The sequence below is a fragment of the Acanthochromis polyacanthus genome, chromosome 18, assembly GCF_021347895.1.
Source record: "Acanthochromis polyacanthus isolate Apoly-LR-REF ecotype Palm Island chromosome 18, KAUST_Apoly_ChrSc, whole genome shotgun sequence".
In the NCBI taxonomy this organism is placed as follows: Eukaryota; Metazoa; Chordata; class Actinopteri; family Pomacentridae; genus Acanthochromis; species Acanthochromis polyacanthus.
In genome coordinates this window covers 27,107,268-27,130,386 of record NC_067130.1, presented here as the reverse complement: position 1 = coordinate 27,130,386, position 23,119 = coordinate 27,107,268, and the positions used below count along the sequence as shown (strand labels likewise).

The 23,119-nt window shown below is 39.5% G+C and overlaps 1 protein-coding gene across 1 annotated transcript in view; it reads right to left on the bottom strand.

Moving 5' to 3' along the window:
• Nucleotides 1-23,119, bottom strand: part of si:ch211-127i16.2 (probable flavin-containing monoamine oxidase A) — a 51,695-nt gene extending 28,576 nt beyond the window's left edge. The window contains exons 1-7 of the mRNA XM_022208095.2: nt 22,834-23,119; nt 22,636-22,723; nt 18,745-18,925; nt 18,127-18,241; nt 16,982-17,139; nt 15,812-15,901; nt 8,673-8,757 (exon numbers count right to left, since the gene is read on the bottom strand). Of these exons, the coding sequence (XP_022063787.2) occupies nt 8,673-8,757; nt 15,812-15,901; nt 16,982-17,139; nt 18,127-18,241; nt 18,745-18,925; nt 22,636-22,723; nt 22,834-22,951 (835 nt within the window). The 5' untranslated portion in view covers nt 22,952-23,119. The remainder of the gene's footprint in view (nt 1-8,672; nt 8,758-15,811; nt 15,902-16,981; nt 17,140-18,126; nt 18,242-18,744; nt 18,926-22,635; nt 22,724-22,833) is intronic.

The following is a 23,119-nucleotide window of genomic DNA, read 5'->3' as shown; positions in this document are numbered from 1 at the left end:
AGCAAAACAAAACAAAAAAAGTGTCTACCTCATTATTTGTCAGGGAATTGCAGATGAGTAAATAAGATGCATTCTGGCACCTTATTCTTTTGAACGCAAAAGTGCGCTGATAACACGATCATCCACTTGCACAAATCCGTCGTGACATATTGGTGTAACGTCACATCACAGTTAAATCAGGGTGACACAAGCAAACGGGGGAAATAGAATGGCACTCCATATGAGTAAATAACAAGACTTAGCACACAAGTCTGGTTTGCAGGCTCAACAGTCGACTACCTGATCAACAGAGACAACTTCACTCGCAGCCATCAGCTATTTGCAGCACTCGCAAAAGAAAGGCTATTATGCATTCTTCAAGGCGGCTGCAACACTTGAACCTTCGAAGACACATTCAAAAGAAAGCAGCGTAAATTACACTGTGTCGACCTTATTTGTCTGCATCTCCACGTGATAAACACTTAAGACTTTCAATGTCTGACAGTAGAAGTGAAAGAATAACTTGAAAAGTGACAGAATGTTCTTGCAGCATCACTCAGGTGATAAAATCTTTAAACTCAGGGTTCCAGATTGCAACTACATGGTTGCATTTTGCGACTAAAGTTTGAGACAGTGAAAGTAAATTTTTCATCTACTCGCGCATGTGCGACCAGTAAATTTGCTGATTTCTTTTATTACTTTTGAATATTTTTTGTTGTTGACAAACTTCTGCTCCACACTTCAGCCCAGTAGTTGACAGTAATGCGCAAATGAGCTGTTTGCCAACCGATATTAACTCCAAAAGATGAAGAAAGGAGACGAACACCAGAGCAAAAGAAGGCAGACCAATGTGTGTGAGAGCGGGGATGAATAACCGCTGAGATTGGCTTCTGTGTGACTAGAGGCGGGAGTTATCACGCGAATCCACAGGTTTCACATAACTCTTGTAAACAATGAGCAATGACGAAGAGGACTATAGCCACGTGTCCACTAGACGCGATTTTCCGGCATCTGAAAATCGCATGGACGGCTGGCTGTCACTTTGGGGACCACAACGTTGTCACGTGACAGCGCTCGAGCAGCAGTGGGCAACTACGTGGTCGTGACCACGCTTTCAGCTCGACAGTCGGGCAAACCAGCAGCTCAGCCACAAACTTTTCCTTATATTTCAAAAACACTACAGCAAAAAGTATTTCTGAAAGCATTTGAGGCGAGAAAAAAGCTGTGCAGTAGCTGAATCTGTCCCCATTTTAGTTCACCGACAGCTAGTTTAGATGTTTGAGGACAGTTTCACGATGCGTGTAATCTCCTCACGCTGCATCGAATTTACATAAAGTAGAAGTCCAGTTTAGTTTACGCAAATGAGCTGCGGCTCCGGGTAACCACACCGGATCACAGCTGGAAACACAACACTGGACCAGCATGCAACATGCAGTGTGTTTCCAGCTGTGATCCTGTATGTAAGCTGTTTATTATGTTGTGTCAAATGTTGCACAATAAAATGTGAATTGAAAATATTATAGTGTGATACAGTGAAAATGAGAGGAAATGTGAATATTTACTTTGCAGGTCGATTTCAGTGTGCGCCCCTAAATTTTCTGCTTGCGCTCCTAAAATTTTAAGTTAGGGGCTACTGTGCTTCTAGGAAAAAAGTTAGTATTCACATCTTTCAGTAATGCTTGCAGCATGACTCTAGCAAAGTCAATGTGTCTTTGTCAGGTAGTCATCCATCACTTTGGTGTAAACCAGTGGTGTGCATGTTTATTATCTCCCTCTGGCCTGGGCCACGCACCTATCCTTTTAATTTTTTAAGGTTTTTATTTTACTGTGAAACAAGACATGTAAGCCAAACAAAAATATAACATGATACAGTCATGTATATAAAACAATAAAAAAGAGAAAGACAGAAACTATTTTGTGCCAGGAGTGCACTGTTACAGTCATATTTCCCTTTATAATTATATCTTGGGGTTTTCATTCCCCTTTCAAAAACATAACTAGGGGAGAAAAGAACACAACTGTATCTATTCAGAGAGAGGATCATCCATAACTGTGTTATAAGTAGTGTTAGTTTGGAGTGCTCAGACCTTAAAGGGAGCACAAGACTGGGGAAGGTCAGTTCATTACTTTAACAAAGTCTGGTCTAAGTGTTTTAACATGTTGCGCCCAATGTCAGGTACAAACACCCATCTTTAGATTTATAGGAAAAATTATCTTTTCCAAGTATTTTTAAGGGAATTTTTGCATCTTTATATGTTTTCCTCTCTGCCTGTACCTTGTAAGTAGGTGAACTTTTAAGCAGAAATACCCATTCTGTTTCCAAAATAGCGAGAAGGTTTAGTAAAAACAGGTTTCTTTCAGATATCTTCCAGCCAAATGCAGCTAAACCAAGTGGTTTTGGGGTTGAGGATAGCACATTTCCAGAGTATAAAAAGAGGACTGAAGCAAAAACACTAATGTTTCAGCACTTTGAGGTGTTTGTCACAGTGAAAATGGACAAAGACACAGGGAAAACAAATCTATTTAACCTAAATCAGAGCTTCAATTGTCAATTGGTTGAACAGGGATTTCAAACTTTTTGGATGACAGATCTAAAGCTGGGAGTTGCCATAGTGCTCATCAAGGAGCAATACCCCAACACCATGTCAGAAACACAGGAAAAAAGACAGAGATAAAGGTACAGAAATACAAAAAAGGTTAGAAGAAATTTCTTTCAGAGGTGCTAAACCAGAGAAAACATGACAAATTAATCAAATCCTTTATGTCAAAGGCAAAACATCCTGCCAGAGATTAAACAAACCTCTTTTAAAGGTACAAAAGTTAGAGATGTAAATATCTGACAACCAAGAAAAGAGGAGCTTTGGAAGAAAGTCAGTTCTGATGAAAATCTGGATTTCTCCTAAATCTCTGAGGCTTATTCAGAATTTTTGGTGTACTTATAAATTTGTATGCTTATTGACTGTAGTATGTCTTTACATATGCACAGCCAGACAGATTTTGCTACATTTACAACCTTATTAATTTACATATTGGAAAGCTGACAACTATAAGTCAGTTCTGTTTATTAGTATAGGAACAGTTTTCAATGATGGGATCTTCAACTATCGGAGTCCAACAGTCTCTGCGTTATAGTTTGACAAGAGAGGTTTAAAGCTGAAGGTCAAAAGACAGGATTTATCTTTTGACCAGACGTGCACTATCATTCTCTGAAGTGCTCTCCTTTGACAGCTCATCTAGCTTTTTTTCTTTGCATTACTCTGTCATCTTTGCAAAACAGCTGCAGGTTCAAGAGTGTCTCATTACTCCAAAGCAATCTGCACGAATGCTGGTTCCTGACCCTTTAACACTCCAACTTCTAAGGACGCCTGCTTCCCCCAGAGTGGTTTCATTTCAGTCTTTTCATTTTTCCTTCCTGTCGGTCTTTATCTCACTTTCTCCTTTTAAAAATGTGGCATTTGATCCTCTCTGACTTCATTCCAGTGGATGCACCATTGGACAACACTGACCTTACTTTACTCAGCTTCCCCTGTCACTGACCAGTCACATCTGAGGTAGCCTTCAGCAAGGGGCCTTCGAAATTTCCATTACTTTCTCACTCTGAACTTTTCAGTGAAGTGCACAGGCCTTTTTTTTCAGGGTCTTTGAGTGTCAGAGGGATGAGGAAAGTGAGACATGAAAAGCCACTCAAATCAACACATAACATCAAAGGGGATGATGATGCACAGATGCGGCTTCCAAATGACAATTTACAAAGTGTGCTGCGAGGGAAGTTAAAGAAAATATGAAAATAGCTGGAGCCGGCTATATAACTAAAGTTTATGCTGTGAGATTAGATCACCTCTTTCATGCTGAAAAACCAACAGAGCACAGCATAACAAGCCGTTGTGGAGATGGGAAAGAAGGAATGGCACTTTCTTGGTAGGTGTGTGGCTGAGATAATTGCATGTGAAAAAAGAAAAAGAAAAAAGCCTTCACCGCAGGCTTAATGTTCCATGAATCTAATGTATCAGGCTTTTTGATCAAAACAAAGAGATGAGAACCCTTAGATCATAATTCTGGGCAGGTATCCATACCTAAGGCCAATTCAGAAAGAAAAAGGCAATAATGACGAATGGATACTATTAAAAAAATAAATTGCAACCCTCGCCGTCATAAATCTGGAAGGCCATCAGAGATAGGCAGCGCTCTTCACCAACCACTTAATCCAAATGTTAAAGATAGAAGGTCTGTATCTATGGGCATGTTACATCACAGATCCTTTATTGAATTACCTACGTACTCTCTTGACACTTATTGAAATTGAAGGCTCGGTGGTGGAAGAAGACGCCCTCCCCCCATCTCTCCTGGAGCTCCGACATCGCTTCTTACTTTCTGCTATTGGTCTCAAACGAAAATAGACTCGAGGAAGACGATGACCCTTCTGGCTGAAACTGCCCTCATTAGTTGGTAAATTAATATAACTGTTGTTTAATCTTGAGTGGCTTTTATATTGTCCTGTGAACAGCTGGCGGGTCGCAAACAGGGGACACTTTGACGAGCCAAGAAAACTTAATTATCTTCTTAATCAGCTTCTCTTGAAAAAGTCATGTGATCCTCCTGTGCATAAAAACAGTATTATCTCTTATTTAAATCAGATCTGACCTGTACCGGCTGTTGAAATTAGCAATTTTGTGTTTTTGTTTGACTGTTCTTGCTAGTTTATGTTGGAAACAAATGGGATTAATCACAAATTTGATGCTCTTATTATGATTTTAAACTTTGCTATTTACTGAATGTGGGTACAGTTGCGTGACAGAGTGTGTGGGGGTGTTGGATTGTTTTAAATGTCATTATAGTGTTTCGTACAAATATAAATGAGCAAAAAACACTATTCTAACTTTTTCCATCACATGCATGCACTTTATCTACTATTCTGCATTCTACCGTCCAAAAATTTACCACCGTGATGAAGCAAAACAGTCCAAAATCCATGCAGAATAACAAATGCTAGCATAGGATATGTTGAACTTGGTGTGTTTGTTTGTTTAAGCTGCAAGAAAGACCACTGTTAGTTAAATCAGATCAAAGACACACAAAGTCTTTTTGCATTAGCAGTAGTAATGCATCATTTAAGTGAGTCTTGTGTTTCGGTGTAAAACATCCCACAGATTTCATAATTAATTTTGTAGGATCCTTTTCAAAAATATTGGTTATCGATGTTGAAATATGATCATCTGACAATATCCTATCTGTTTTGTAGCGGTCAGATATTGATGTCACAAATCTATTAGCGGTCAGGATCTAAACACAAAAGGCTGAATTGACCGTTGGCTGTAATTAACATTTTCCACTGGATAATGAAGCTATTTAAAACCACATTCCCTCTGTCTGCTCCCCTACACTTTAGCTATATTGCTCACCGGGGAGAGAAACGCAGAAATGCACAGATTAGATAGCTGAATTCATTTCCACCCAGTCGAAAAACACAGCGAGATAACAATCACACGCCGTTAATTATCTTCACAATCACTTCTCGCTCCCACTTCATGTTTAATCCCTAAATTAGGCCTCCATTAGTTTCATTCAAAGCGCAGCAGACACTGACCTACAATCCCGGGCTCACACAGTGTCAGTTGGCAAATCAATGCTAATGCACTGCTTTAGCCGTCCTCCGCCGGCGTAAACAACTGGCTCCGGACTAAACCGTGAGTGGCAGATGTAATAGTTTCCTCACCGCTGCCCAAAAACCTGCTGTCATTACCGCAGCTCCACCTCCATGAGAAAACAGATCTTAGATAAATGTTGCTTGGCTGACTGTCAGGTTCTGTCGCCATCCCATGAACACCCCCACTACTCCTCCTTAATCAGGTATGCTGACTTTTTTTTTCTTTTACAACTTCAGCTTCACTCACTCGACAATAAACGCCCATGCACAAGTCCACACGGTCACACATTCGAAGCCAGACTGCACGCTTTGCCGTGATATAGAGAGACAGAAAAACATTTGAAAACAAAATGCTAATTTAGCATCAGCCGAGCTGCCTCTGTAATTATTGCAGAGTCTTAGACAATATGCCTAATGACATTATTGTCTAAATGCATGCTGTGAAAGGCGACTCGTTGTTTTTTCTACAGTGCAACAATAAAGAGTGGACTAGCTGAACCTGATAAATAACACTGAAGGTACATTTATGTTAGTCATAAACAATATGTGCTTAATTGCTGTTAAATTACTTTAAATACATCGATTTTTTAAGCGAAATGTGTTTTTAGTTGTAAACAAAATATCTGAGTTTGACATTTGAGCTGAAAACCTATAATCAAACACTAGATTAGTTCCTCAAGTACTGATTAACTTAAACTTTCTTCTTTTCTTTGAAAATGTGAAGGCTATATGAATCTTCAGGTTAAACTGATCGGCCAAAGATTCCCTTTTCTTCTGAAGTTGAGGCGAAGTTGATTTTTTGTTTGATTTCTTTGTGAAGTTGGGTTCCCAATGGTAGTGTCTTCTCCATGCCTTCTGCATAGAATGTGTTGTCTCTGCAAAACTGTCAGCTAGATCTTCGAAATATTATGAACCGAAAAAGGTCAACGAATCAGAAATTTAAATAAGTCATTCCAATTTCTTTTTTGTAAAAGGACAGTGTTGAGGAAGGGAATGGTCAAGAAGCTGACACTACATCTCCTTGATACTTGATCGCAAATCCATATTTTAAGACATGACTTTCAAGCCAAATGAGCTTTTTTTCAACCGCATATTTCAACCACATTTTCAAAAGTCAACGCAGGACAAAACATTTGCATTTCCTCGCTCGTCCTGTTCATGCATCGCCGTCTCATATACAGTGAGACCAAACAGTTCATAAATCACCGCAGCGAGTGAGAGAAGTGGTAACAAAAAATTGAGGAAAAAGACCTGACGGAACTCGTTATACAAGATGGATGGATGAACAGGGAGATAAATCCTGAAGCCAAGAACAGGACAAACATGATATATTAGGAAACACTCGGCTCATATCTAATGTTTGTGTTTTTGTGTGAATACAGCAGTGTCTTTTGATGCTGAAAAAAATATGGTTTTTAAAAGTATTTATCAAGTTTTTCATAATTTATTCTGGAAAAAAAGTGACTTGTCAGTGAATTACAGTTGTCAGAACCAAACATTTGTAAAAGAAAAGCCATGTTTGGAAGCCTCAGTAAGCACCGCTTTAGACTGCTACAGTCCAAGAGGAGTCATCTCCAGTCATTTCCGTCAATCCCACCTTTCTTGTTCCTTCACTCCCCCACTAACTGCAAAGCCGCTCAGCTGTACCCATTTCCAGAAAATTAAAATGAAACATGTCACACGGATGACTTTAAGCAGCAATCCTGTCTTTAATTTATCCCCCCCGACTTCTTTTGGGCGAGATGACGTCTCAATCACTGGCCTGACTTTGGCTTTTCAGAGTCCCTGTCAACCTCCCCGGCACTGATTTAAGGCCAAAGTGTGGCACCGCGGCATGCGAGCCAGAGCAATCCATGCTGCATAATTCAACACTGCTCTGAAACCTGTCTCATTAAGGATCTTGGCTATGGTCCATGCCTCTAAGTATGAGGCTTTGAGTGACAGATCTGTTGCCAGCTTAGTACAAATAGGCACAGACCCAGTGTAAGCCTGAGCTTCACATCCAGCTTCAGGCCTCCTTTTCCAAACCTGGCAAAAACCAGCCCTGACCCAACTTCAACCTTACGTCAACCCCAAGCATCAAGACAAAGGCAAGAAAATATCAAACCCAAACACAAAACAAAGTTGACGCTAGTTTACTTTGTAGCTGATTAGAAGTTGGAATGCAGGATTTTCTCATGAGGAAATCAAAAAGTAAATTCTGCTCAGGGCTTGGATGTGTTTTCACTGCTTCACTGCACAACATGTCAGTTCACATGGGTGGACACAGCCAAGAGTAAACAGATGATATTCATGGTAATATATTTTGAGCTTTCATTCATTCAACATGGCATGCTTTTAATTTTATAGCTTCTTAATTACCGATAGGCATCTACACTACCGTTGAACAGTTTGGGGTCACCCAGACAATTTCATGTGCTCCATGAAAACTCATACCTTTTTTCATGTGTTAACATAATTGCACAAGGGTTTTCTAATCATCAATTAGCCTTTCAACACCATTAGCTAACGCAATGTAGCATTACAACACAGGAGTGATGTTGCTGGAAATGTTCCTCTGTACCCCTATGGAGATATTCCATTAAAAATCAGCTGTTTCCAGCTAGAAGAGTAATTTAGCAAAAATGAACAATGTCTAAACCGTATTTTTGATTAATTTAATGTTACCTTCATTGAAAAAAACTGCTATTCTTTCAAAAATAAGGACATTTCCAAGTGTCCCCAAACTTTTCAACGGTAGTGTATAATTTCCAGACTTGGTAGCTTGATTGAAATGAGGTTGGTAAAAACGTTCTGCTCTGGTTCGTCATCCAATCCAGGGGAATCCTGAGCCCAGGGCCTGACCTCAGACTGAGTTTTCTACTTCAGCCAAAGTGACTGGCTGCCACACCCGGGAGCCAAAAAAAGATTTAGGAAAATCACAGATTTATCTGCATGGATGCACAGTTTGCCACATTTGACTGACGTGATGAGAGAGGAGGATATTTGCCTTCTGCATCAGTGAGAATTTCATTTAGCAAGTCGACAGAGGTGGGAGACGCACACTGACCTGCCAAATGAGGGGGGCAGGTGACGATCACAGCTCTGCACAAGAAGGTGTCGGTAGCAGTCGTCACCCGGGCCCACTCAGCATCCTGTTCAAACATATAAACAGAAATACAGTTTTATTCAATAAGCAAATTGCACTGATTTGCTTGTAAATTCCAGCTTGCTTGCTGTGGCGAAGCTGTAATTTTCTAACTGATTTTGGATGCAATGGATTCCAAATACAGTGTGACAGCAGAAACTGTGATAAACACGAGTGGAGTAATTGCTTCTTTCCACTGGCAGAACCCAGATGTAATTGTGCATATTTGAAATTATATCTGCTGAATTATTCCTCATTTTTAACCAAATTCTTACTACCAAGACTCAATGTTAAATACATTTGGGTTCTTAAGTGTATGGGCAGTGACACAGTCTTTTTTTAATGTCACCTCTGTACACCAAGACAATGGGTTGGAACTGCAGTTCAATTAAAATATGATTAAAATAGCTTTGATTCAACAAAAATATAGCATTAATCATTTTGAAATTACAGACATTTTTTTCTCCTGTAGTCCTTCCATTTTCACAGGCTCAAAAGTAATTGAACAACCAACTGTTAAGCGGTTTCATGGCCAGATGTTGCCTATTTCATGACAAATTAAGAAGATTAAAGGTCCGGCGTTGACTCCAAGTGTTTAATCTGTGTTTGGTAGCTGTTCGTGGCAGCTCTCAATGTGCAGTCCAAATGGGTATTGATGCAAGCGAAGGAGGCTGTCATTAGGCTGAGAAAAGAAAACAGACCCATCAGAAAGAGAGCTAAAAAACTTTAGGAGTGGCCAAATCCACAATTTGCAACAAAAAAGGTCAGGGAAAGCCTTCGGCAGCTCAGAAACTACTAAAGACTTGGAAGACAAGCTGAAGTGGGTGGTCACAGAATGCTTTGATTCTTGATTAAGAAACCCTCTTCATAACATTTAGACAAGTCAACAGTCTCTTTTTTTAATATCTGCTTTTCAATTTTTAAAACATAGAGAAGAATGTAGCTAATCAAGACACGACAAACAAAATGGCATAGTGGAACACAAGAGTAGAACCTATATAACGCAAAGGAAAAACCCAAACGAATGAGTGAAGAAACACGGTTATTGCATCACCACAAGTACAGTGCATGGTTCAACCAAACAGCAAACAACCAGGAATGCTCTGTGGTGTTAAGAAAGACCAGTTTTTGCTTTAAGATGGTAAGAGGAAAAGATTCAAGCCACATTGAAAGAGGGTTCACCACAAAGACAAAATGTAAAATGACTTTGCTTCCAGATCTATGGGAAAGAAACCTGCAACCTGGGTTGGAAACCATAGATGACAGTGAACACCTGATGTAAATGGTGTGACACACAGGGAAAAAGAGACCAGTGAGCACATGGAGAAAGATCTTCTTGTGTGAAAACCACAGGCACCAATCTAAAGAGAAAGGAAAAAGGGTGATATGATCAGATGAATCATCCCTCACCACATTCCCCACAAGTGTATGAGTCTCTGTGCACTGTCCAAGAAGAGAGCAACCTGAACATCTGACAGGTACAGTAAGCAGTATCATTGCTAAAGTCTAGTATCAATAGATGACTTCATGAATGTAAATCCAGAAGTTTTACCTCAAGAACTACTGGATACAGTCCAGAACTGAAAGATCAGAAAACATCCAAAAAAAAAAAAAAAGCCTTTTGAAACTGGGGAGAGCATTCTTTGAATAGATGGAACCAACCAACAATTACCAAAATGATGCATCCTATATCATCCGCCAAACATGGTGGAGGGAGGCAGAGTTAATACATGGACACGTGCGGCTGCCGACGTCTATTCATGATGTGGCTGCTGACAGAAGTCGCAGGATGAATTTGAAATCCTTAGACATATATTTCCTGCTCCGATTTAGCCAATTACTGCAAAACTGATCAGACAGCACTTCACAATTCAGATGCATGACGACCCAAAACATACTGTGAAGGTAAGCCAACCTTCCTCAGGCAAAGACATGGAGTGTCATTCAACTGACATGAACTGAAGTGAGCAGCTTTTCATTTGTCCAGGCAGGAAGACCCACAAACAGGAAGTAACTGAATTTGATTGCAAAGATCCAGCAAAATAGCTCAAGGGAGGAAACTCCGCATTCGACAATGTCCATGAAGAACAAAGTTTTGCAAAGAATTTACATCCCAATATGAAAAATAATCCTTAGAATTATGCTAGTTTGTCCAATTGCTATGTAAAATAAGAGGCTTGAATCACGAAATGGTTAATACAAGATGTCTGTTTTAACCCTCAGTCACATCTTAGTTGCTTGATCGCACATCCATCGATACCAGTAGTGTGATAGTGTTATATACAGTCCATTCTTGTATAATGGATTGACTTGCTTTGCAGAACTATTATCTATCTTGCTTCCCTATTCTGACATGTAACTTTTCAATGCTGCATATATACGTGACATTTTATACATATGTCTATTTTTATTCTATTGACGTCTTTTTGTGATTTACAGTTCAACAGAACTCTACAATATTCCTCCTCAAGATAGATGCTATATCTGTTTAGATAATTACAGAGTCATAAATTCCTGCTGTGACACATGACAGACTACACGCTAGCCCCCACCGATAAAACCTTGCTGTCTTTCACAATCTGCATGGTGTTATCTGGAGGGGAGTGAAGGTAAGAGAAGCAAAATTGTAAACACATATTGGCACCCAAAGCTGTGTGTTGGACACCGACTTGTAATGTTGCCACGGGTGGCATGGAGAGGACGGTACGGATGGAATATGCTTTATCTTATCTTTAGCTTCCCCATATCTGTGGAAGTTGTTGCATGACGGGTGAAAATGGAAAAAAATACAGCTTCGGTTGTCGGCGACTACTCAGCTTATGTTCCCAACGCCTTTGTTTGGCGTCATCACCCTACGCCTTTGGGCTATTTTCAAGCTGATATTGCATCATCTGCACCTTGGCCCTCTATGTAACCTCCATTGGTTCATATGAAGTGGATATGGATTGAAAATGGTGCCTCATTCAGTCGAGGAAAGAATTTTTCAAAGATGTGCTCACTGCACACATGAATAACGTGAAATAAAGCAGTTATACAGATCTTTGCTGACTTTTCAAATTTTATTAGATTGAATGGAATCAAATTGTGATGATAAAAAGAGTCTATTCGCTGGGTTTTCCAACACATTTGTAATATATTCACTATTTTACAGTGATTTTATAGAATATTTTTTTTGGGCCACTGTGTATCCCATAGTTGTCGTAATACAGTTGAGATGCTGTAATAAAATCCTAGCACAGCCCAGATCTGCTCCTATTGTTGCTATTATTGTGTGAAACAAGCCATTTTCTTAAGGCCTTCCTTCTGATGTGCTCTTTGTTCTGATTGGCCAGCTTCTGGAAGAAAACTGTCGAAGACTTTGGAGGATATAAAAACAAACAGTAGGAATCAGGTTTCTAGTTCTATATATGCTTTACTCAGAATGTCAACTTCTAAAACTAAAAAAACCCCTGCATGTTCAAGCCTCAATGTAATATGTGAATGACAAATGCCAGCAATCCACTGAGCAAGTTTAGTGAAGTATGTAGAACCTGAAGCTGGAATTTCAATGTTACAAAAGTGGCTCTCTGTTAATCTACATCACTAGATTACAATAGTAACTGATGCTGCACAATTGAACGATTCCAGAGATGGTTCTGTTCAAAGTTTGGGATTTCAGTTTGCTGTTAGTACTGCCACCCTTTCACCAAATCTTTTCCATGATCTCTATAAGTGATATGCAATACAAGCTGGGTGAAAACATCATACTTGCAAACCTGTTGATTGGAGCTACAGGCAGAAAAATGTGGGCAATGTGTTGCCACGGGAACCTCCATGCATTCATTCAGTGATGCAAAAAATGTTTAAATATCTTGAAAGATCTGTTGTCCTATTCACTGCCAAGTTTGATTAGTCTTTTAGAGAACATTCCATCAGTAACATAGAGGTCACTTTGATATGTATTCTTTATTCTGGTGCAATGTCAGAATCTAAATGCCCTTTTTGAGTACAAAGTTTACAATTTAGACCATTCGTGTGCAGTCGTTCTGTCAGAAATCAGCGTCAGGCATCAAGTGGGAGAATGGATATATTAACTTAAATGACTAACAAGCATTCATCTTTTGCATCATTTGCAGTAATAATGTTTTTGCAGTTCTAAATGTTTATATTTTTCATAGCTCTACAATAACGTCTTCTATGGGACCACACAGAGATGGTGTAGGAAACTTGGATAGCAAAATAAGCTGTCATGTGGATGTTTGGGGTTTTAGGTTTTGTTAAGCTAGCTAACACAAATAAAGTCTGGCGTAGTCAAACCATTTGCATATTACACCTCTAAGATGCCTGTTTGATGGCCAACGAAAAAGCCTTCCAGAGTAGGCTGAAGTTTTTCACTTGAATTTTTACAGACTTTCACCTCAAGTTTTATAACTTAGACTATGACTCCTGAAGCCTTAACAGTGTACTGTCAAAAGGACAGATATGAAATGCCCACTTTAAGCCAGTAAAGCTGCTCCGAGTTCATATCATGCAGCATTATTGTTACAACCCTTAACTCTTTGAATCAGATCTCAGGTCAAGTCTGTACAAAAAAAAGAGTCCAGGCAAGTTTGAACAGATTGTCTCTAAAAATGTTTGTTTGTTTTAAAAGCTTCTTTGTATGCAACTTTATTTTCACTTACATTTTGTTGTTACAGTTTTGATTTGTATGTGCACAGCACAATTGCCTCTTGGCAAGAAGGTCCTTTGTGTGAACCCAATCTCGCCAAATGGGACAACTCTGTGTGAAGTTTGATGTTCTCCTCGTGCCTGTGTGGGTTTCCTCACTGTGCTCCACTTCAGCTAAGCTGAAGTGGAAACTCTAAATTGCCAGGAGCTGTGAATGTCAGTGTGAATGTGTTTGCCTGTCAATATGTGCTAGCAATTTGATAGACTGGCAAAATGTCAAGGATGTGGCCTGGCTCTCACCCATACCCATATCCCTACTATGAGCTATATCTTACTGGCTACCTGATAAAGTGGGGATACAAAAACATATTCTCCTCTTTGTTTTCACCTATTTCTCATTCTTATTCTTATCATGACTAGTGTACGAAGGAGTATTACTTCAGTTGATTTTTCCCAATATATATATATATTTTTTTCAGTTTTCCATTTATCTAATATGCAAAGTCAGAAATGCACCTAGTAATTTTCACTCCTTCTCATAATTTCCTTTTCTAATATGCTAATCATTCAAGAAAAATTAGCAAATCTGTCCATCACAGTTTCCCAAAAAAACCAAGGTGACCTCATGCAATTGGTTGCTTATACACTCTCATAGACAACTAAAAACAACACATGAATATTCACATTTCTGAGGTATTTTAGATGAATTTTTGCTCAGAAAATGACTTAAATAATTAATCATTGGGCATATAATACATCAGTTAGCATGCTAGTGTGGGCTATAGTTTCACATGATAAAGTGGGGATAGAAAAACATACAGTTCATTATTTTGAATATACATTTTTTTTTCAGTTGTTGATATATCTGTTGTACAAAGTCAGTGCTGCAGCTCGTAATTTTCACTCCCTCTCATAATTTCCTTTTCTAAAATATTAATCATTCTAGAAAAATTAGCAAATCTGCCCATCATGCTTTCCCAAAAAACCCAAGGTGAAATTTTGCTCAGAAAATGACTTAAATAATTAATTTTTTGGCATTTCATGAATCAGCTGGCTGGCGAGTATGGGCTATAATTCACTGGGTACATGATAAAGTGGGGACAGAAAATATATTCGACTCCTCATTTCTCCACGTTTTCTCATTGTTCTTCTTTAAACTAGCATACCAAAGAGTGGGACTGTGTTTTTCCAGTTGGTGATTTATTTAGCATATAAAGTCAGTGCAGCAGCTAATATTTTTCAGTCCTCATAATGTCCTTTTCTAATATATTAGTCATTCCAGAAAAATCTAATCAAATTAGTTGATTTACAGTGAACTATCTAAAATCCAAAGGTATTAACTTTATTGTCTTAGAAAACTAAAAAGCACACTTGAATGTTTAGATTTCAAAGGTGTTTTGGGTAAATGTTTGCTCAGAAAAAGACTTAAATTATGAATCAATTGGCATATAATTAATCAGATAGAACACTAGCATGGGCTATAGTTCACTGGGTTTGATAAAGTGGGGATAGAAAAAACATCTTACTCCTCACTTTTCCCCTTTTTTCTCATTGTTTTTCTTATCATAAATACTGCACAAAGGAGTAGGACTGCAGTTCATTTTTTGAAATATACATTTTTAAAAATTATTTACTGTATATAGTCAGCGATGCGGCCAATATTTTTCACTCCTTCTCATAACTTCCTTGTCAAATATATTAATTATTCTCGAAAAATTAGCAAAACTGCCAATCACTGTTTCCCAAAAACCAAAGGTGAAATCCTGAAATTGGTTATTTATACATCTTGCTTTCTCAAAACTGAAGATAATGACTATATACTTATAAATGCAGCAGTGTCGACATTTGAAAGATCAGAGACAGTTGTTTCAGAAACTACTTAGAAGATCAATCAATTAGCAAAGTGCCTGCGGTTGTTGTCAATTAAACTCTTTTTTTCAGCTCTAATAAAGAGTTCGTAAACATCGAGAAATGACTTTCACGATTCCCCAAAACCAAAGGTGATGCCTTCTGATTGCCTGTGAAAGATACTGGATTTACAATGGCACTGAAATAAGCAGCAAATCCTCACATTTAAGTGGCTGCAGCCAGTTAATTCTTTGCATTCTGCTTGTCGACTGACTACTTACTGATGATATAATCTAATGCATTTCATATCTAATCAATCAGAGCTTCAAAATTTGATATCACATCCTCTAACAGTTGGTAATTAGGCTCACTGAAGATGCTATTGATGAGGGGCAGTGCACTTAAGGCTGCGTGGAGCCTCCTTGGTCTCTCAGCTGTGGATAAGGGAGACATTCAGGCGGAACAGACAGTGCCTTCACAGGAGACAGCCTGTTTCCCCACTGAGGAAGCTGTTATCTCTGTGTCGCGCCTCATCAATCCCTGAGTGAGCCGTTACTGTACTCTACCTGCCATATGGCTGTCACAGCAGAACCCAGCCGGACATTCTTCCACCCAACACGGTCCGCCAGACACTCCGAAAGCTGTTGGGTGCCTCCCTGTGGAGAGACAGATATTACAATACAAGGGGGGCTCGAAACTCGCCGACGTCCACCGTACATTTATGAGCATTTCGAGATAATCCCTACTGTTAAATCAATGATACTGGTTGGTTTAATCTATTTACCTCCCAGACTTCTGCTAGGATACCCTACATGCAATGAAACTCTTTGTTCAGTGGTGCTCAAGCAATTAGAAAATGACATTTAAATAGCTCATCAGCAAGTTCGTGGAACATTATCCTGGTTATTCTGCATAAGTTAGAGAGCTGGCCAATACTAGTAACTGCTCACAGGCTTTCTTAATAGAAAAAAAAGGATATATATATATATATATATATATATATATATATATATATATATGTGGAAAAGAATGACATAAAAGCTTCCAATATGTGTTTTTACACTTCTGCTGATGACAAAATCAGATAAAGTACCGCAGCAGTGTCTTTTGTAGCCTTGACTCTTTTATGGTCAACAACAGACTCGAGCAGGGCCCATCCCAATTCACTTAATGCTGGTTTTACTGCATCCATGGTGTTGTCTTGCTTACAGTGCTCCTCACAGTAATTCGTTTAGCTGGAATGCCACCATGAGAAAACTGCTGCAGTTGAAAGAAAAAGTGGAGAAAGTGCGCTAATGCACCAGTTTGAAATCAAAAGTCTCGCTGCCATTTTCTGAAAGCCCTTGTTGTTCCATTAGTGTTGACAGCCCTTTTTGGCATTCAGCCCCCTTTTTTTTCTTGACCCTCTGACAGTGTGGGAAAGAGAGAGAAAAGGTTCAAAAGAAAAAAAAAAACAAACAAAAAATAGACAGAGTATCAGAGGTTTCATGTTGAGGGAGGACACAGGAAAGTAGGACAAATCCGATATGAGACCGTGGCTTCAAGTGTTGGTATGGTCCCAATGCATTGTTTGAGGACACAGAAATGTTTGAAAGGACATGTGCACACTGTCATGAGGGGTGGAGGGTTGATGCTAAGTTTAACTGAAGTAAAACAGCAATCTGGTGTGGTGCTCAGTTCTGAAAAAGCACTTAAGTCAACAATACACTTCCAGGGGAGTGATATGAGCAGTGTACCTTTATCTTTAACTCCTGTGCAGAACCCGGAGTGCTCTCCAGAAGAGGTAGTAGCCCTCCAGCTGCTGCAGCATACATGAGGAAGAACAAGAAGGACATCTGGGATGGCTCCATGCCAAACACAGCCCGGCTACACAGTTCCACTTCCCCTTTTAGGTCTGAGGAGATGAATACATAGCAAAACTCTCACACATGCAGTAATAACAGACATTTTGCTGCATTGACGGTGTTCTGCAAAGTTGTACCAAACTAATCATTGTACAGGAGAGTGTAAAAAAAGAACTGGCCGAGTGTTCTGTCAAATGAAGGATGATAATTAACATTCCTGTACTCATCTAGACAAATGTACTTTCTTTTTATAGTTTGCAACCAATTAAATCTGGTCCTGCAGTGAATCTTTTGATCTAATCATGAATAACAGCCTATACTTAGGTAATTTATACACAAGATAACATGAACTCTAATGTCTAAGCACTGCAAAATCTGGTTGAATGGTGTCTAACAGGAAATTTCCTCCCAGAGGATGAATGCACGGTAACCCGACATGACCAGTACCGTCACTGTGAGCATTACAGCATGGCATTTGTCCACATACTTCATTGGAATTGCAAAGGATACATGTTAGACCTCATATTTTATTAATTTAAATGTTTTTCGAAGTCTCTTCTCAACTGCTGTCACGAAAAATGTAATTAAAGTCCCTCTTCGGTGGGTGATTTAACCCCTAAAACCTCTAATAACCCATTTCGGCATAACAAAGTAAATTTCTTCCATGATATGAATCCATTCCTGTCTTAAAATGGCTCAAAGGTAACTGTGCACTGATGCTTTGTCCACAATTTACAAATCTGTGAAGCCTTCATCTCTCTCCATGTATTTGTGAATGAGCGTTTTTAAGACTATAATGGAACACTGCTGTTTAATCCATGGTGTTAGCTGCTTATTTTGCTCTTTATGTGCTTTTGAGAGGGGAAACAAAACACACCAGACGGACATGTTATCAAGGCAATCAAACTTGATTTATTGAGGATGTGAGGAACACTGTATTGCGTGTGCGCGACCGACTTCAAGCAGGAGGAACTCAACATGTCCACCTGATGACAACAGAAAAGGTGAGGAGGTGAAAGGTAGAACTTTAAACTGACCTGAAGTCCACGCGTGTTGCTCCAGGTACGTCTGCAGGGTCATGCTGTCCAATTGCACGGCATTGGGAGTCCTCGACGGATCCTGGACGCACACTGTTGCGCACAGTCTGTCAATCTGAGTGCAGAGTACAATCACACCCACACATGACGATTTACCACTGTGAACCAAAAGCATCCCATTGATACAGATAATAACAACGGAATAGCTGGAGGCTGCCAAATATGACTCTGCCAGTACAATTTTCCCCAAACATTCTTTGCTTCCCACTGCTACTCTAACCATTTATCCTGGACTAGAATTTTTGTGGTACTTTGCTGTATGATAAATGTTCACTTATCCTTTCAATCCAAAAGCACACTGTAAAGTACCATTGCCGAATTCATTATTCATATAAACATTTCCAGCACGGTTAGAATATTGGCCATAAAGCTGATTATAAAAATATATCTTTGGAAAATCGGATGTGCATTCATCATCTTTTACTTTCTATGCACAGAATTAAACCACTCTTCATTTTTGCCAGTATTTGTCCTCTGGGAACAGGAGTTATTTAGCTGATAAGACATTTCCAAGCATGGAGGAAGTCAGAATATTGCTGTGCATGTCTGTTGTCTCACCTTCCACAGGAGCTGGGTGAAGTCCATTAACACTGCTGGGGATAGAGTAGGGATATTGGTCCTGTAGGTGCGAACTTTGGAAGTTGGCCCACCCATGTGGTGCACCTTCTTGCCAGTACTGAATTGTGGGTAGACCTCTAATCCCAGCTCTTCAATGAGCTCCAAGATGTGGGTTTGGGTGCTGAAAGAGAAATTATGCTGCTTTTAAAAAGTTGTTCATAGCGTTTCAAGATTTACTGTAGAATTGTAAGACTTCTCTGATGATAATTGCATTCACTGGTCAGCCACAACATTAACAGGGGAAGTTAATGACAATTATTATAGTGTTGCAATGGTATAAGCAAGTGAACAGACAGTTGCTGATCTGATGTGTTGGAAGAAGATAAAATGGGGAAGCGTAAGGATTTCAGAGACTTTAACATGGGCCAGTGTATCTCCAAAATGGCAACTCTTCTGGGATGTTCTTCCAAACGTAGTGCAACTGAGGAAAACCAGTGAACCAGCGACAAGGTCAAGGCCACCCAAGACACAAATTGTTGAAAACTTTAATGCTTTTTATGACAGAGAGATGCCCTGTCCACCACCTTAAGTGTCCACTATGGGTATGTGAGCATCAGACCTGAATCATGAAATAGTGAAAGGAGATCACCTGTTCTGATAAATCACATGGATGGCCAGGTACTTGTGCTTTTTTTTTGCCTATGAAAAGAAGGGAGGCCATGTTTGCTGAGAGGCCTTGGGTCTAGGCAGTCATGTGGATGTTACTTTGACACGTACCACCTTTCTAAAAATGCATGGTAACATTCGTCCTTGATGGCAGTGGCCTCTTTCAGCAGGATAATGCACTTTGCCACACTGAAAAAAAAACAGCTTAGGAGTGTTTGGAGGTTGACCTGATCTCCCCAGATCTCAATCTGTAATCAAATGTGCTGGAAAAACCTCCAGACTTCACAACTTCAAGGACTTTGAAGAGCCTGCTGCTAACATCTTGGTCTCTGAAACCACAAAACACCTTCAGAGGTCTTGTGGCATAATGGTTTAGAGTTGTTTCAGAGGATTTAAACAATGTTAGGCAGGTGGTTGCTGTGGCAGATCAGTGTGATATATTTACTGACTTTATAGAAGTGTGCTTAAGTCAACAGCATACCGTAAGTGAGCTCTTGAACAGTGGGAAAAGTAGATGTAAAGCAGCTGAGAGATGCTCCCCCCTCTTTCAATTAAACTGCCATCAAAGCGCTCTTGAACAATGCACTTTGCAAGTTCTCCGTACAAGCTGTGCTGTTGTCATCAGTTGACTGGAGGTTGTAGCCTTCAGTACTCGCTCTACAGCTCCTAGGTCTAAATATGTTACAGTTTCTTCCTTTGATCAGAGGAGGCTGCGTTTGAAATTATTCTGAAGGATTTTTTTCTCCTGTTCAAACACTTCGTCCGCTGAGAAACAGTACAATAATTCTTGAGGACCTCGAGAGATGGGGAAGTTTTGGTAAAGACTGGCAGCTGGACGTGAGATAAAAAACCTGACTAACAAAGAGGTGTCCATGAATAATTGAAAACAGACACATATACCGTACAAGGGCATAAAAAATTGAAAAACCTTGAAAAAAATTGAGTATGGCACACATGTCAAGCTCTAAAAACACACAAATGCTATGTTTTTCTGTTGTTGTTTTTTTAATCTGTATTGCCGTTGAATGCAATTGCCATTGCAACAGTTTCTCCTGGCTTTTACAGAAAAAATGCTATTTTATGACTTTATGTAAATCAAACAAAAGTGAAAATATCAATCCATATGCACATTGCACATCACAAACACATATACCGATGGAGCATAAACGAACGTTCAGTGCTAGTTTGTAATATAATTAGCGATGCTGCAGACATTGCAATCAAACTCTCGCTCTATGAATACCAGCCTTGACACTCAACACAGATCAAGTATCACAATAAGTACCAAGTGACCTTCTTCACAGCAGGTGTTCTCATTCCAGGGTTTTCTAAATGCATAATTAGGGTTACCTTAATTGTTTGTGTGATTGACACTGATGTTTGTAATTCTCGGTCTGTGTCTCCAAGATGGTGGTAATTAATTTATCTACCATCCACCCCACTTAACCTTAGCATCGCCACGGAAAGCTGCAGCCGATCTCGACTCACATCATGTTAGGAATCAGCAGTAAGAATAGCACGACCAGACCGCTTGGCAGTGAGTTGATGTGTCGTAATTACCGTGGATGAGGCTCATGTGGCCAACTGAGGTCTTCCATTTCTAGCTGCTCTGACATTATAAGCCCTCATTAATCCCTTGAAGGAACCTTCACTTGTTCCAGTACCATTTATTCTGTATTTATTGTCACTCTGACACATTCCAATTGCTACTTAATGAAAGTATCATGGACAATGCAACAAAATTGGTGAGGAAAGTCTTGCTTCCTTAAGGGTACCCAGATAGCTTAGCTCATTTGGTTGAACGGGTGTCCTATGAATTAGGGTTAGGAAGTCTCCATCCCCGCAACCATACAATTATTTCATGAGTTGCGTCTTTTCTGGGAAGTGTTGACTCATGCTCTGGGTTTCTGAGCACAAAGTTGTGTTCAAGCACAAGCACCACTGAGTTGCCACTGTTGAGTTCTTGAGCAAAGCCCTTAACCTTATCTGCTCCAGTAGACTGATTGTGTTCATTATGTCATCTTTACAATAGATTAGCATTTCTTTTAAACCTTAGTAAGGATTAGTAAGGATATTGACGTGTTTCGACTGCATATACAGTCTTCCTCAGAAGCTCAAAACAAGCTGTCAGAGTTAAAAAGAAACGCTGATCTATCTGTCCTAGTGCTGCCGTATAATGGCTGATCTTGAACGCTAACCCCAACTGGGATAAGCAAAGTAAGAGTTTTACAGTAATGTTTTCATGACAAGTAAAGGTTTCTTCTCTCGTGTCAACTATAAATTGCCTCTAAGAAATAATCATAAAATAGATTCATCTTAAAACGCCCGACATTGTGCAGATTTAGAGATTTGAAATTTAACTTTGGCTGCCTACTAGAATAATTTACATTCTTTAATGTTTTGCAATACTGAAGCACCACTTCTCACCATGTATCTGAAATGTTTGCTATAGATCCTGTCTCTTTACAACCCCTCCACCTGAAAAGCTCAGTCAGCTCTGATTGGTCAGCTGACAAAAGTGAAGAGCCACAGTTATATAGAAGATGGACAGTGTTTTCAGGTTTTCAAGTAAAGTCACTGCAGATGTAAATTGAACCTGCAGTTATTCTAACAGCCAGCACTCCTCTGGTTGCAAAAAAAAAAAAAAGAAGTTCAATAGTATAGAAGTCTACAAGAAAGTAACCCTACTTCTTCTTCCTTGATCTGTTACTTCCTCATGCATTTATGATCTCAAACAGTTGTTTCAAGACTCTTTGAATACAGCACGATGCTAATTTTGTAAATAAGAATCTAAAAATTAAAGCAAGATTGACAGGTTGCAAACCAATATGGGATGTCATGGTTAAATTCATCTCTTATATATAGTCTGTTGTTATAACTTGAGATCCTTGAGTATAAGTAAAGACACATAACATGAGGCTAGAGGGGGCAAATAACAGCAGCCTGCAGGTATTGATTGTTTGAAATAGCCGCTAGGCTGGTGTCAAGCAAACATGTTACACGGTGATATAAATAAGTAACAGAAGTAAAGCCTGGACTTGAAACCAAGTGTTTCAGGCAGATAAGGAGCAATATTTTCCGTGGGAGATAACAAATCACTTTGCTGTGGACTTTGGGCTTTGTACATTTGCAGACCTTCCATATGTACAAATAAGCAGAAAGGACATGAAACACTATATGGGCTCTTTAAATACGTCTGTGAACTCAGCTGAAGATCTGCTTTACCTTCCTACCCACTGCCCTCCAAAGTCCCAGGAATCGACACCATTGGCTGCTGGTATTTCAGAGGTCACTGTACGACCTCCCACCCGATCTGCATAACAAAGAACACCAGACGTGGTTTTGTCAAGAGTGATGCGCTACCTCATTACTTCAACATTTCGGGTTTCCAAAAGCTTTCAATTATAACCCAATTTTACATACCTTTTCCTTCCAGAATTAGTATTCTCAACTTGGCATTCCTTTTTCTGAGCAAATGAGCTGCACTCAATCCAGATAGTCCAGCGCCAACAATAATAACATCCCAAATTTCTGCAGTCATATCGGAGTTCAAGTGACTTTTTCTTTTGGTACCAACTAAACGCGTGCTAGTAAACCGTGAAGTCAGAAACGCAAATCAAGCTTGTATTCCCTCTTTGTCTCTGTATCAATTAGGTTATCTTGCAAAGCCTGGGCGACTTTCATAATAGTGCACTTTGGAACTGTGAAC